Here is a 15,923-nt window from a genome sequence, read left to right as displayed (position 1 = left end):
GCATGGAGAACACTAACACATGGAAAGTAAGTACTCAAGGACCAGAAGGTTTGAGAACTTCTTGTGGGTCACGTCCATGGTAAATGACAGTCTCAGAGTTCTCCAGAAGATGTCGCTGTCAAGTCTGAACAAGATGCCGAGCTTTTAAGACGAGCACTAAAGCCTCACTACCTCACTCAGACACAGAGGTGACAGCGGCTGAATCCTAAATGTCTCCATGCTGGACATATTTAGTGCACATAAAGCTTTTCCCCCCAGTTTATGTAGGGCACTTAGCTAGGGAGTAGGGAGACATTTGGGAGTCAGCGATGCTCATTTACTGAAGTGACAGCGGGCTTATCCCAAATGTCAGAAAACAGGACACACTGTGCACTGCGTAGGGCGGATAAACCACTATCTTATCACTAGGTAGGACACTTATAAAGGGAGTATTCAGTCGTTTGGGTTTAAGCCAGCATCTTTTTACCGCACCGAGAGGACGCAGAAGGAAGACCTTGCGCTTTTGCTGTCTTTCTGTTTTTTTTTTCTATATATATATTTATTTTCTAGTTATTTTTATGAAGGCAAATCCTCGGGCATATTTGTCGTACGGGTCGTCTGTAAGAAAAAACTTCTTGAAAAGCAGCAAAGGATATATTTATTTATATAGCTACATATTTATCGACTCCCATAGGAGGAGTTAATTTCCAGTTCAAGTCCACTTCGACTACATCTAGTGCCCTGTTTGTAAACCTTCAAAACCATCAAATGAATGATGGGGGAAATGCCGGAAGGCGTTTTAGCTGTTAATGACCAGCAGCTCGTCTTCACACCATTAGGGTTAGAGAGAAGATGCTGGATGCTGTAGTAGACCCGGTGGGCTTGTCTAGCTTCTCCACTCGGGGTCGTCACCCACCCGTTTCATGCGTTCACTCAGATATCGAGTCACAGAGAGGACATAACGAAAGGAAGTCATCTGTGGACTCTTAAAGCTCCGGATTTGGAGGAAGATGTGTGGCGCTGGACTCGCCACCAGGACGCTTCTTTACAATGATGGGACCGCGCACTCAGCCACAGCCAGGTAAGATAGCACAGATCTCAAAACCTTATAGATAACTGTTCAGAGAACTCTCTTAGATCATCTAGTGCTGTGACCATGTATAATGATTTTGTTTTCAGTTTTATCCGATTCGACCAACACTTGCTATAAACGACGGTTCAGTGACTTGCTCAGCTTGGGTTTGAAACTCAATGCTTTTCAATCATCTGCCCAAAGCATGAACCACTGAGCTACCAGTCTCTACAAACACTAGATGTGTTGAGATGTTTTGCTGTGGTATTAGATTATAGAGCAGTAGCACATCACTGTCTTGATGGAACAGTACAGTGCCTTTGATTCTTCTGTGAAGCTGATAAAGTGTGTGAGTGATTATTGTGAATATCCTAACGTTTCAGAAACACTCCTGTGCTGAATGATGGAGGAAATCTGTTGATATTTTTTGCTTGATTTTCCTTAATTTGTAAACACAGGGAACAATTTCTTTTTACTCAGCCGAAGGGACTGGTAGTTTTTTGAGACATGGAAATGGCAAAACTCTTGTTTTCGGTGTTTTATTTAAGTTGTTTGTGAAGAATTTTTGAATTGTTTTCCTTGTTGCTGGTGTAGCATCATCAATTTACATGCTTTGTCCGTTTAGTATGCATCTTTTACCCAGAAACGTGACTAGAATATATTTATAAAAGCAAGATAAGATATATTAGACACAAGCATAGAAACACACGTGCATGAAATACACAAGTACAGCTTGGAACGTTTAAGCTTGAGAGAGTAGTTTTATTCAGCTGAGCCGTGATTACATTTTTAGTTTGTAACATGATAAATAATTTTGATTAAACATTGCAGAAGTTGGAAAGAGTAAGAGATCTCTCGGAAATGGGATCTAAGCACAGTGTTAGGGTGTCACGACTTATTTCTCGCGGTGACATGTCTACCTCTTTGCCACTCCCCTGTCAGCTGTTTCCTCTGTCAACTATGGATATTATATGAAAAGTGATAAACAACCTATTATAAATAAATTACTCAGATTAGCCGATATTTGTTTAGTGATCTGTGGCTGTGCCTGTGAAGGCAATATCTACAGTATATATCAGATATCATTTTCCTTTTTCAATTATCACATATTTCCCCCTTCTGGCATCTTTCCCTCTGACTTATTAAGACACACTGCAGAGGGATTACTGTTTCAAAATTAAAAATATAACAACCTCTGTGGTACTTCTCATAGCTATCCATGCTACGTTTTTAAATGAATCCCATATATCTGAGTGCTGACACTCAATTAATTGTGTGACAGTCTGTTCCAGAGCATAATAAACACGATCCACACAGCACCCTCGACAACACATTGCTCTTTTGTTTACACCTCTGCCATTAAAGTCACCCTGCACCCACGCCTCACCTCTGCACACTATACACTCATAGATACAAACACCTGAGGGCACTCAAAGGAGAACATGCCGGGAACATTCTAGATATAACAGAGGACCTGCTTTACTGCAGTGAACCCTTTTGCCACAAGGACAACATAATAACAATGGAAATTAGTACTCAGACATTCTGTTTAGCCTTAAGGTGTAATTCTTGGCTATTCCCTGTAAACGGTCTATTAAACATGCTTCCAGAAATGACCTGTGATTATGTAAAAGGCAGGCTGTCTGTTAAAGTGTATCTGAAGGTGCTGCTTAGGAGATATACCAGGATGCTGCTTGGATGTAATTGCTGGTGATTCACCGGCTTCACATTTGTATAGGCAGAGATGGAAATGACCACACATCACGCAGTGTAACTTCTACGAAAATTGGTTTAACACTTTGAGTGAACGTGGGAAAAAAGGTCTTGAAGACACCTGCTGGGATTTCACATCATATATGTCAGTTATTCATTCATAAAACAATGTCTGAATGGACTGTTTGTTTAGCGTGTTTATGGAAGAAACTAACGTTTTTCTCTGTTTTCCAGAGGCGAGTATGATTCCACCACAGCGCCCATCCAATCCTGGTGACAGGTACGCACTTACACTTTTAATGCTTTGCTTAGCCCTGTGTTCAGTTATCCTGATAAGTCTAAGAAGTGTGACTAAGAACCAGCATTAATGTTTTTTCTCATAATATCATTAAACACTAATAAATATTGAAACCTTTTTGTGCTTTCATACACTCCAGCAAACTGTTTATAGGAACCATGCGTCTTAATTAGCAATGCACATCTGAGTGTGTTCTTTCCATGCAGTATACAAGAAGAGAGCAAGCACTATAGCAACATATTTACAAATTCTGCACCTCATATGTCACTGTCAGACACTGCTAGTTCCAGCTGTGTAAAATTTGCCAGTTGCTCCCTCAAGCAGATGCTTCACAACTGTATCTCTAGTGCTGCTGGAATGGCTTTGGAATGACATTTGTGTTATTTGTCAACATGTTGGTTTTCTCCATCAGGCCGCCTGCGGAAGCAGTTAAGAAGAACAGTGTGAGTAATACTGGACTGATTCTGGACAGCTCAGCTCTGAAGATGGCTGATGTGGACTCGGAGGTTCCTCCTCTCCCCCCACGCTACCGCTTCAGAGACCTGCTTTTGGGGGATCAGTCATTTCAGAATGATGACAGGTAAGGGTGTTTCTACGGATCGAAAACGGTGTCTTTTGTTTATAAAGCTTTTATAAAGCCTGAGTGAACACAAGCATATTTAACACAGTTTTAAGAGTTTGAGAGAGTGTGATGAAATGGATATTGAAGGGAATCATGCAACAAGCTGTTATATGGGTGCCTTTAATACAAACTTTTGCAAGACCTCATAATATTTGGATATCATTACTTGGCAGGTGCTTATATTGTGCCTTCATACCAAATTAATGTCAGTTGCATACAACTTTTGTGAAGCAATGCTGGTGGATAAGACTTTATGTGGCTTTGTCTTTTATATGAAACAAACATTTCATCCTTGTCTTTTCAACCTTGAAGTTCTGTTTCTGTGATACGGGCTTCATAATTTTTTATAAGGTAAACACAGTAAATATCCTTTCATAAAGGTTAAGACTGCAGGTATTGGATATTCTACTCAAAACATCCTTCAAAGCTTTCTGTTCGTAAATAAAAATGAATAACTTGTACTGCAGTGATTATGAATGTGCTGTGAAGGTCTGTTTGTAACCTCCTGGGCGGTTATTTACACAGTTAGCCTTAGTATAAAAAAAATGCACAATGACAAAGACCATTTCTTCTGGCAAGTATGAGGCACAGCTCTTTATACACACTCAGTAGATATTTTGTTCAGCTGAAGCTGATCACATGCTCAGTGTGCTCAATGTGTAGAGAAATGAGGGAGCTGTCCTCAGCTCTGGTGCTGAAACAGCAGTGCTGTGAAAGACAGAAACAGTACAAGCGTCATGGCTGAATAGATCAGGCTTTAAACATCTTTGCAGCATTTGCTAAATGGTTCAGTCTTTTATGACACAAATCCTTTTTTATGACTTGTTTCAATGACAGCAAGCTGCTCCCTACACAGCCTTCTTTGAAACTACTTGAAAGCAAGGCTGATTCTTTGTTTGTACTAAATACGAGTTTAAGGGTTTGAGATTTGGAAACAATGTACATGATAAGAGAGTCTAGGATTCCAGCTTTTATTTCCTGGTATTTACATCTAGATTTTTTTCCATAAGACCACCCAATTTTTCCGTGAGCAAAAGTATAGATACGGGTATTAAACGTTTAAGTTAATGAAAGTAAATAAAACTTTTATATTTGATTGCATGTCCCTTGCTTGCAATAACTGCATCAAGCCAACATCTGACTGACATCACCAAATTGTAAGGTTCTTCTTTTGTTATGCTTTTCTAGGCTTTTACCCCAGCCTCTTTTAATTGTTGTTTGTTTTAGTGAGGTTTCTTCCTTCATTCTCTTCTTCAGGAAGAGAAATGCTGAACCTATTGAACCAGTGCTAATGTATTCATTGATAGAGACGTCAAAGCACTTTTGAATGTCGCTCTGGATAAGGGCGTCTGCCAAATGCCAGAAATGTAAATGTAAATGTAAAATGCTGCTCGGTTAGGTTAAGGTCTGGTCACTGATTTTCACCAGTCTTAAACCTTGGGGTATGACCTCGACAGTAATTGTGGATTATGGTACCTTCACCTCTGTCCTGACTTATTCTATATAGCTCTCACAATGTTTCTGTTGTTTTTCTTGGCCAACCTGTTCAGTGTCTGTTGCTCAGTCCACCAGTGTTTTTTACTTCTTCTTTTTTTTTTTTTTTTTTAGCACATTCGAAATTGCAGTATTGGTTATGGCCAGTGTTTGTGCAATGCCTCCTATTAGATTTTCCCTCTTTTCTCAGCTTCAAAATGGTTTGCTTTTCTTCCATAGGCAGCTCTCTGGCCTTCATTATGGCTTATCCTTTTTTAACAACAAATGCAGTCTTCACAGGTGAAACTGGAGCCTTAAAACGAAGAGCAGATGTGCAAAGCAATAATTCAGAGCTTGAGTTTCAGTATTGTTGCTTTGCTGAAAATTGGATGGTCTGGTACAAAATGTGCTGTGTTCTATGTCATTTAACACATCTACATATAAATGCCAGAAAATAAAAGCTGAAATTCCACACTCTCTTCTCATATTCATCTTTTGATTTCGAACACAAATGTCTTCAGTCTACAGCACAAAATCCCTTGAATGAATTGGCCTTGTCATTCCAATAGTTTCATAAGGGAATGCTTTGAATTTCAAATGAATGTTTCATAATTCATACACCGCTTATCGTATGGTGACATCTTTTGTATACTTCATCTTATCGAGGAAATATGTATCAGATATTGATATTGGTTTCTGTTTTATGGCTTTGACATTTGGTCATAGTGCTCTGTGCTATCCGGTGGTATTTACTACAACCGTAAGGACAAAGTCATACAACAATAGATATCAGTCTTGCAAAATAAATTGTACGTTAATTCTAAGTGCACGCATTGCTGTTCTGTGCAAGGTGAAAGAGTTTGTCATTAGTCAAAGCAAAACAAAGCAAAGTTAGGCAAAATCCCCACATGACAGTAAGTACCTGCAGGAAGGTTTAGATGACACTGGAGTGGTGTTGCTCAATTCTACTGTGCACTAAAAATTATCCATATTGAAAAATCATCAGAAGGAAGCCTTAGCTGTAACAAAAATCATCATAAAAATCATCATGTGAAATATGCTGAGGCATTTTGGTGCTGAGGACCAATAAACTAAAAAAGATGCAGCTTCAAATTGATTGAAACATTTCTAACCGCTAAGCATTGGTGAGGATGTGTTATACTTTATGGTTGCATGACAGCCACTATCAAAGGAAACGCTGCACAGACAGACAGCAGACTGCATTCCAAGAAATTCTGTTTAAGCAACTCTTAGAGTCAGTACTTGAAAAAAAAAACTTGGCTTTTACATCAGAACAGTGAACCTAAAACATACCTCCGAATCCATCATGAACTACTTCAAGAAATGCAAGCTGAAGCTGAATCTATGTGTAGCGCTCCCAAAAAATGCTGTGTGTGCAAGATGGCCCAAGAAGATTCTCCCCAGATCTGCTCTGCAAGGAAGAGTGGGTGAAATTTCATTATACAAGAAAGGGAAGATTATTAACTGGCTAGAAAAAGCATTTGCAAGCTGTTCCCGAAAGGGCCGTTAATAAGTACTGACTTTGTAGAGCATGCAGTATTTTATTTTTTATTCTTTTAATCAAATGTAATATAACTGCATTATCGTTTGCAGATTTTAAAAAAAACCCTTACTTCTTTTCACTTCCAAAATTAACATAATATGTAGTTTGGTAAGGGGTGCTCAAACATTTTGCATAAAAGCAATTCACTAGATTTTAAACTTGAACCGAATTGAATTTGAGTTTAATTTAATTCGATTTTGATTTTATAGTAAAGGTGATACAATTTCTCAAATCTCCACAAACATGAGGAAGCACATCAAAATTGGTTGTTTTATGATTTATTGCCATGGACAGAGAGCTATATTACAAATCATTTTAGTTGGTTCATTTTAAAAATCTACAAAAATTCCAACTGAAAATTTATTTTTAATTAAGTTAAATTAATTAAATTAATTTAATTTAATTATCTATAATCTATCAATGTGTTAAATGAATAAGTTAATTAATTAATAATACAGCAACGCATTGGGGTGTTGGTAGCTCAAGTGGTTAAGGCTCTGGGTCGTTAGCCAGAAGCTCGGGGTTCAAGCTTCAGCACCGCCAAGCTGCCATTGTTGGGCTGTTGAGCAAGGCCACCAGTCCACCCTGCCTCAGGGGTGCTGCATCATGGCTGACCCTGCGCTCTGACCCCAACCCTCAAGGATGGGATATGTGAAGATGATACTACTTGATAATGTCCTTCTTGCTGTCATTAATCATGATGATTTCAAAATTCCACATTATTTAATATAATTTAAGAGCAGAATTTTAGAGTGTGTATACAATATGCTATTTATTTAACACACAGCATTAAATGAACTGCCCCATTACTGACCAGATTCCCTTCCATTTCCATTAGTTGTGTTTTAATGTACACTGAGGTTTTATTGTCAAAAACAGGCTCATTAAGTCATTATGGCTCTTCTTAGTGGAAATACAGTAAATTGATGACATTCATTGTTTAATAAATAGTTAGCTTTCATCTTTTAGCTTTGTTACTGTGTCTAGTGAAACCGTTCTAACTTTGGAACACTTGGATGGAAAGATTCTTAGTTGGTCTAAGTTATTATATTGAAATTCTGTAGTGATGATTTTGAGAAATAGTTAGTTTTATCCCCGGGTATCTCAGGCAGATTTGTAAAGTGTGCATGAATTGTTGCTTCTGGGTTTTGTTTTGTTTTTGTGGCAAGCAGAAAAAAGTTATTAGAATGATTTACTTTACAGAAGATTATTTCATCAATTGAATTCATTCATGAATTCTTGCTGGTGATTAGTCAGAGAACGTGTTGAGTTTTCTATAACAGCAGCGCTGACAGTTTACACAGAGATTCAAAATTTAATATTCAAGGTGTATTTGTCACATGCACATTAATAGCAGGTTAAAACGTGCAGTGAGGCAAGATTTACTCCAAAGACTTTGCATTTAAAGCACAACAAATACACTATAAAGACAATTTAATCGTATAATCGTAGTTAAAATATCTTGAATCGAGTCCAATTCTGTATAGCATCTATTTCAAGCTGTAGCTCAGTGGTTAATGTGTTGACCTGATGCTCAGAAGGTTGTGAGCTGAATTCCCAGGATCACCAGCTACCACTGCTGGCTCTTTGAGCAAGGCCCTTAACCCTCAACCGCTCAGTTTTGTAAATGAGATAAATGTAAGTCGCTCTGGATAAGGTTGTCAGAATGCCTAAAAACCTACTGCTTGACATATTTTAATATTTACTATATTAATTTGCTAAATTTTCAAAATATTTAATATTTAATAATCTGGAAATTAACGCTAAAATTAGCTAATTAGCTTAGTAGAATATTTAAAAAATGTTGAACATGTCTACTTTTTACTATTTTATACTTTATATCCTTTTTTCAGGTGTGTGTTGTGTTTCCCCTGGTGTGCACAGGATCTCTGTACTCAAAACCTAATTTTAGGAAATGTTAATGTTAATTTCGATGTTATAAACTTTTAAACTCTTGCATTGGTTTGCAATCTGAGATCTTTCTAGAACTTTTTTTTAAAAAAGTGACTCTACTTGAACTCAAGTAAAGGAGTTTTTTTTTTTTACTTTGCTCAATGCTGAACGTCAGAGTTATCATAAACTATCTTGTTTCTGTGCATCATAAGTAAAAGCAGGATCCCAACTTTTCTGCTTTCTGAATCATCCAAAATAACTTTAAACAGTAAAGTATAAAAGTATTTCTGTCACATACACCGACCAGGAAAAACATTAAGACCACCTGACTAATATTGTGTTGGTCCCCTGACCACTGCAGACCTGGAACACCCAACAAGAGCTGCAGTTTTGGAGATGCTCTGATCCAGTTGTCTAGCCATCACAATCTGGCCCTTGTCAAACTCGCTCTAAATCCTTACTCTTGCCCATTTTTCCTGCTTCTAACACATCAACTTTGAGGACAAAATGTTCACTTGCTGCCTAATATATCCCACCCACTAACAGGTGCCATGATGAGGAGATAATCAGTGTTATTCACTTCACCTCTCACTGCTCATAATGTTATGTCTGATCAGTGTAAGAGCAATAAAACTTGCTGTTATAAGAAAATAACCTTCTGTCACTGATTAATTTCCAATAAAAGCATGCTTTCCCCCCCAACTTATTCCTAAAGTTCTAAAATAGGCTCGATTGAGCATACAAAGACTAAGTGGCTCAAGTGGTTAAAGCTCTGGGTTGTTGACTGGAAGCTTGGGGGTTCAAGCCCCAGCACTGCCAAATTGCCCCTGTTGGGCCCTTGACCTAGGCCCTTAATCCTCTCTGCTCCAGGGGTGCTGTATCATGGCTGACCCTGTGCTCTAATCCCCACCTCCAAGGATGGGATATGTGAAGAAAGAATTTCACTGTGCTGTAATGTATATGTGACAAATAAAGACTGTTTCAGTTGAATGATTAGTCAAAGCAGTGAAGAAACTTTGTTTAGTATGCGATCGCTGAAATAGTGATTCATTTCCCTCTTGGTCCTGTTTATTTCTGAGAGCATTGTTTCTGGATGATAAGTGATAAGTGAATGGCATTGTGTGCTATCTACAAGACCACACACAATGAGGTTGTAAGCTACATCAGACCTGCTCTTATCACTTCTGTGCTTTGAAGTGGATAAATAATGTACCCTGTCTTAAAATAGGTAGCGAGAGACAGAGGTTTGCTTTCCTCTCCTGAGACATGAACCAGTTTAATGCTCTGTGTTAAAGGACAGCAAAGTGAACATTTCAGACAAAATGAACCAAAATAAAAGAGTAGTAAAAGTAGTAAAGAAAAAAAAAAGAAAAACAGAAGAATTTTACTCAGCTTTTCTACATTCTCACACGAAGCAAGCGAAGTGCCTTTTTTGTGCCTATACAGTACGAGTGTGTGCGCAAGCATCTTTTGTGTTGTACAGTATATACACTATAGCCAGAGGGAGTTTGATATAAATAAGTAGCTTTGTTAGGGCTTTTCTAAACCTCAAGGTTGAAAGAGGTAATCTGGACAAACACAGCGTAGGCGAAACTCCACTCAAAAGCCGACAGCACGAACAAGGTCACAACAGGAAACTAGTACGAATCAGGAACACAGTCAGGGGGTGAGAGTAAATTACAAGCAAGCAGGAAAAACACTGGGACTTTTTTATAAAGACTGTGATTAGGGCTGTGCGACTTTAACAAAATACTACAATGTGTTTATGACTGTAGTAGACCTGATTATACAGTATGTTAAAAACATACAGAAGTACCTCCAATGTAGTCTGACATGAAATTCTAAAAATTGCCTTTCATTATTTTTCATTAAAATTATCGACCCATGTTGGATTATGTGATACAATAGATCACTGACTACTAAAATACTCACCTGGAACAGACCCGCTGGGTTTCAATTAAAGAACTGTACATCATACTTCTTATCTGGTTACACCAACTAAGCATAACATTATGACCTCCTGCCTAATATCGTGTTGGTCCCCCTTTTGCTGCTAAAACAGACCTGACCCATCATGCACTGTGTGTTCTGACACCTTTCTATCAGAACCAGCATTAACTTCTTCAGCAATTTGAGCAACAGTAGCTCGGCTGTTGGATCGGATCACATGGGGCCAGCCTCAGAATAATCAGTGTTATTCGCTTCACCTGCTCATGGATTAATGGATGGATGTCTTGATTAGTTGGAAGCTGGTGGTCCACATCCTGTTTAAGGAACCTGAGGTGGCATAGAAAGCTCTTTTTTGTCAATAAAAATATGAATTTGAATAGGAAGAGCAAATATTACACACTGTACTGATACCACAAGATCTGATTGTATCGAGAGAGGGAATAAAGCTGTTTTTTTTTCACATTGTATCCTAGAGAGAGCATGTGTGTGTGTATATATACACAGCTTATACTGTATGTGTGTATATAGTATATGGCCACATATAGGCTGATTTTGTTTAAGGCTTATGGCGTCTGAAGGCCATAAAATGGTAGCTATATTTAAGGATAATGCTGCTGAGTGTCATCTCTGTGTTTTACAGCCAGGCCTCAGGCCCAGAATATCATTTATCCAGATAATATAATGCATCTAAGAAACTGTTCCTACTTTTAATATAATAATACATGTGTGTGTGTGTGTGTGTGTTTGTGTGTGTGTGTCTGTGTGTGTTTGGAACTGGCTAGGTAGTGTTACAATAGCTGACTATCGAGAAAACAGATTTTACTTTATACTTTGTATCACTGTATTTGGGGGAAAAGGATAGAACTGAATTTGTAGAGAGCCGGACTGAATTTTTATAGACATTTGAAATTGATACTTATTATAGCAGTGGTCGTTCTTTTGTCCTTTTTTTTCTTCGAATTTGAGAGATTTCTCTTGTTACCTGAGTCATTTTTTTAGTACAGTGTTTGGCTGCTCTATCCACCTCTGCTTGGTCACAGAGTGTGGGCGTTCAGAGAGGGATTCTCTACATGCTTCATTATGCCAAGGGGTGTGTATATGTGTGTGCGTGTGTGTTTGCAAAAAGGTGGGAGCTGTCTGACTTTAAGGGATGAGCAATGGGTGTGTGTGTGCATGTGTGAGAGTGTTCGCAGGTGTCGTTTATGCACTGTGATTATCTCCAGGGATGCGTTCCAAAAACGAGTGGTTTGAGGTCTTTCCTTCTGTTTCTTGTTTGTGTGTGTGTGTGTGTGTGTGTACATATCTATGTGTGTCTACATTTAAGTGTGTGGGAGCTGGAGAGCCACATAACTGACAAGTGGAAAGCGAAAAATCACTCATGCCAGAGCACCAGCAGTTTTTCTGCGCTTCTTATTACAGCCAGTCACATCAATCTTCCCTTTCAATGTTTTTTTATTTTCTTTTTTTTAACTGGATTCACTGAACCACGACATAATTTCAAAAGTGAGAATACAGTGCTTTTCTGCTCAGTAGTTGGATTGTGGTGCCACAATGACATAAGTGGCACAAATGCCTCTAGTGTAGGCCAGGTAGCTGTATTATGCAGTGTGTAATGCTATCTAAAGGTGCTTTTGATCTAGTTTTGTTTTTCTGAGCTGTGTGACCAATACAGTCTAGAAGCATTTGGATTTTGTGATAAAACTACAGACCTGAATGTAATTATATACAAATATTATGTTTCCTATAACATTCTATTCTGGATGTTTATCAGATTTTAGGATTGTAAAATAGATGCATGTTTTTATCTCAAGGCCAGTCATCTACTTTATTAAAATCCTCAATGAGTCTCGATGAGCCAGGACTTGCCTCTGTGAGGTCAATCAAATCGGTCCACACGACTCGAGTTCAACAGTAAACTTCAACAAAATATTCTGGCATCAGGCCAAATCCAGTGATTGAGGTCTTACACAATTGCATTTACATTTTTGGCATTTGACAGATCCCTATAACCAGAGTGGCTTACGTTTATCTCATTCATACAGCTGAGGATTAGGTGACTTGCTGAAGAGCTCAGAAGAGCCAAACTAGCAGTGCTGGGATTTCAACTCACAACCTTCTGATGAGTAGTCCAACATTTTAAACCACTGAGCTTCCACTGCCTAGAAGAAACCAGGATTTGAATATTTCTGATCAATCTATCAAAAGAGCACCCGAAGACCACAGACAGAAAACAGCCCCAAAGTATCAGTGATCCATCTGCATTATTTTACACTGGGGATTTTTCCTGGAATTCAATTAGACTTGTAACAGAATAATAATTTGGGTAATTACATGGAAATTAACCACTAAAAATAGTGAAACTGGAGGTGGGGGGGCAACCGGGAAGAATTTGACAGGAATTTTAATTGAGGTGAAAGTGCTTTTTATTTTGCTAATAATAAAAATGATTACAAATGTTTTTTTGTTTAACTTTAGGTCATGGCTCTTTTATTAATGAACTTGACTCAGGAGAAAAAATTAGCCCTAGGTGTGAGATGACAAAGCCTTTTTTATCCACAATAAAAATTATTTCGGCTGATGTAATTCACTTTGACTCCTCGATATCATCAAAAGTAAAATATTGAAACTGTGATCAGTGGGATTATTTTATACAAAGCTCACTTGGTTCACTATGGTTCATATTTATACCTGTATTTATTGCTTATACGTTTGCATCCATTACCTGTTGTGTGCAAATCAACTTAATGCTTTCTGTCCCTTTTAGCAACAGCAGAGCTTCTCGATTCTTTACAGTTGTGAACCATTATAAATATAGGATTTTTGAGAATAAAGTTATAAGGAATAAACAAAATAAAATGTTGTCACTAGATATATTAGCTCTAAAAAAAACTCTACTACTTGCCTTAGACCTGTGTATAGACTTCTCATTACTGTACTGTTCATACAGGACTTCTGACTATTGAATTGCATTAATTTCTATGCGGATTTATCGCAAGGATTCTGGATTAAATATCAGGAAGATTCTAGACACTACATTTTTGATTAATAAACACTAACTTGCCTTATTTCTTTCATTAAACTACATTTACAAATTCACGACAAATTTGTGTCGAAGTTTAAAAGTACATCTTTTTGAAGGTTCTTTATATGTTAAAACAATATAATCAATCAATTTAATAACAATTTGCATAGAAAATGATATAAATGCACATGTATAATTAGAATTATATTTAACTGATTATAATAGTTTACTGTAGTAAGTCTAAAGTGCTGTATGAGGGGAAATCTTCTAAAACTCAGTTTCATCATTATAATCAAGGCAATATTTGGAAAAAAATGCACAATGGCGAAATCTGTGAACAATAGTGGACTGATTATTCAGTATACACCTTTTAATAACAAGCAGCTTGTGCTTCATGATTTCATCTCGGTCTGTTGCAGCCGTGTTTCGTTCCACATTTTAAAGATGCGATGAGAGAGCTGACGAAAAAACAGAACAACATACAACAATGTTTGTCGTTAGAGTATTCTTATCTTGTCTTTGAGAACAAATTCAACATTTTGTGCAGATGATGGTTCCAAATAAATCAACACATGTAATATATAAAACAAGAAACCATTTCAAAGGCCAAATGGCTACCACTGAAATGCTCTGTTAAAGAAATGTCATTTGGTTATTGCATTATAAAATGGGAATTTTACTATCATGCCCTTTTATATGCAGAAGCCTGAGGGCCAAATTTATATACCTCATATTTTCTCATAAATATTTAATGGCTTCAGATGTATGATGAACATTTTGATGTAACGTTTAATAATTTTATGTATTATGTTTTATATATTGTATCCACTCAAGTACATAGCGGTTGTGTATATATTACCAGTGTTGTGTCAAAGTCGATGTTATTAGGTTAAAATGTTACATAGAGGGCACAAAGAAATCACCTGAAGTATTTTAAAACATTGTTTTGGTACGATTATCTCAGTTAGGCTGAAATGCTAGTATTTTAAATTATTTAATTGTCAAAAGTTGCTGCTCTGACAGGACTATAACCTGAATCTTTAGCGAAGTAAACAAAAGCAAACATACCTAGATAAGCTAGAAGCTAAGAGATGGTAAGTCAATACAAGAGGGACAGCAAGAGTAAATACTGATAATGTCTATCTGTTGTTAATTTGCAGTCTTGTGGTTGGTTAGGCTTTTATGGCATTTATAGAATAATCTATAAAACATCATACACAAAGTGCATGTACACAAAATGAAAAAATATACTTGCTGATATTATAAATGAAAGCAAACACACTATTCATATATAAAGCCTCATACAGATATAAGCGATGAAAAATAAAGAAACAGAACATGGCCTGGCCTTTTCCCGATCTTGATCTGTCCAGTTTTGTTGAGTCTGTAGCCTCAGATTCATGTTTTCAGCATACAGGAGTAGACATCGAAATGTGCTCTTTTTCTTGGTGTAGTCCATCAGCCTTTTCAAGTTTGATGTGTTGTGCATCATGTGATGCTTTTCTGCTCACTACGGTTGTCAAGTGTGGTTAAATGTGAATAGAATGCTGTTGTCAGTATTCAGGAGAGGCGGAGTGTTGGATGCACGAACCGACACGCTATGCACACTATGCAGCGGCACTTACAGCACACAAACAAGAAATACTAGCAATGTTAATATGTATTTGTTCTCACTTATAATATCAGCAAAATGTCATTTTTGATTTTCGTCTATGTGCACTTGTTAATCCGGAGGTGTTTAGCCTTCCTCTTCTGCCTGTATGAGTCTGGAGGTGTTTAATGAGCGCGTGTGAGTGTGATGGCTGATGGGAGGTGAGTGCTCAGCTAGCTGTGCAGGGCACTTTGAGTGGTTCGTCATGCGCTACAGTCTAGACTAAAGGCCACATTAGTCACTGATGTACTGTACAGCGAGTGGGCGGGCAGCAGAAAGCCTTGCCGTCAGGAAAAAGAAAAAAAAACCACAGGCTAGGGCACGATCATGTAACGAGGATGTTTAAATGATTAAATCAACATGTTGTGTGATGGAGGCAGGTCTCCTCCTCTAAGTCAAATTGAATAGACTTCATCTGGTTTGATCATTGATCAAGGCTTGCGGTGGTTGCCCTGTCACTACCTGAGCTATTTTAACTCGCTGTTGCCAGGACTATGAAAATCATTCCTTCTTCATAGGAGCTTTTTTTGTCTATAATATAAACTCAGAAAGTCTGTACACCTGCTGATTCATGCAATCAACTATCCTGTGCTCACTGTATCCTTAGATACCTGTTCCTGACAGGAGTGGAACCTGATTTGTTTGTCTGCTGTTTTAAGACATTCACGTCAGGGTTTGATGTTTTG

The 15,923-nt window shown here is 37.7% G+C and overlaps 1 protein-coding gene across 7 annotated transcripts in view; it reads left to right on the top strand.

The window, feature by feature from the left end:
- The first annotated feature begins 256 nt into the window (after nucleotides 1-256).
- kcnt1b (potassium sodium-activated channel subfamily T member 1b) overlaps nucleotides 257-15,923 on the top strand; it is a 92,331-nt gene continuing 76,664 nt past the window's right edge. For 2 of the 7 annotated variants that reach the window (XM_058374652.1, XM_058374649.1), the window contains exons 1-3: nucleotides 264-1,060; nucleotides 2,999-3,044; nucleotides 3,475-3,642. In XM_058374652.1, coding sequence (XP_058230635.1) covers nucleotides 1,030-1,060; nucleotides 2,999-3,044; nucleotides 3,475-3,642 — 245 coding nt within the window. In that variant the 5' untranslated portion in view covers nucleotides 264-1,029. Of the gene's footprint in view, nucleotides 1,061-2,998; nucleotides 3,045-3,474; nucleotides 3,643-15,923 lie in introns of all 7 variants that reach the window. The other 5 variants (XM_058374643.1, XM_058374644.1, XM_058374646.1 and 2 more) reach the window with 5 other exon arrangements.

The sequence above is a fragment of the Hemibagrus wyckioides genome, linkage group LG22, assembly GCF_019097595.1.
Source record: "Hemibagrus wyckioides isolate EC202008001 linkage group LG22, SWU_Hwy_1.0, whole genome shotgun sequence".
Classification (NCBI taxonomy): domain Eukaryota; kingdom Metazoa; phylum Chordata; class Actinopteri; order Siluriformes; family Bagridae; genus Hemibagrus; species Hemibagrus wyckioides.
This window is presented reverse-complemented; position numbering and strand designations above follow the sequence as displayed.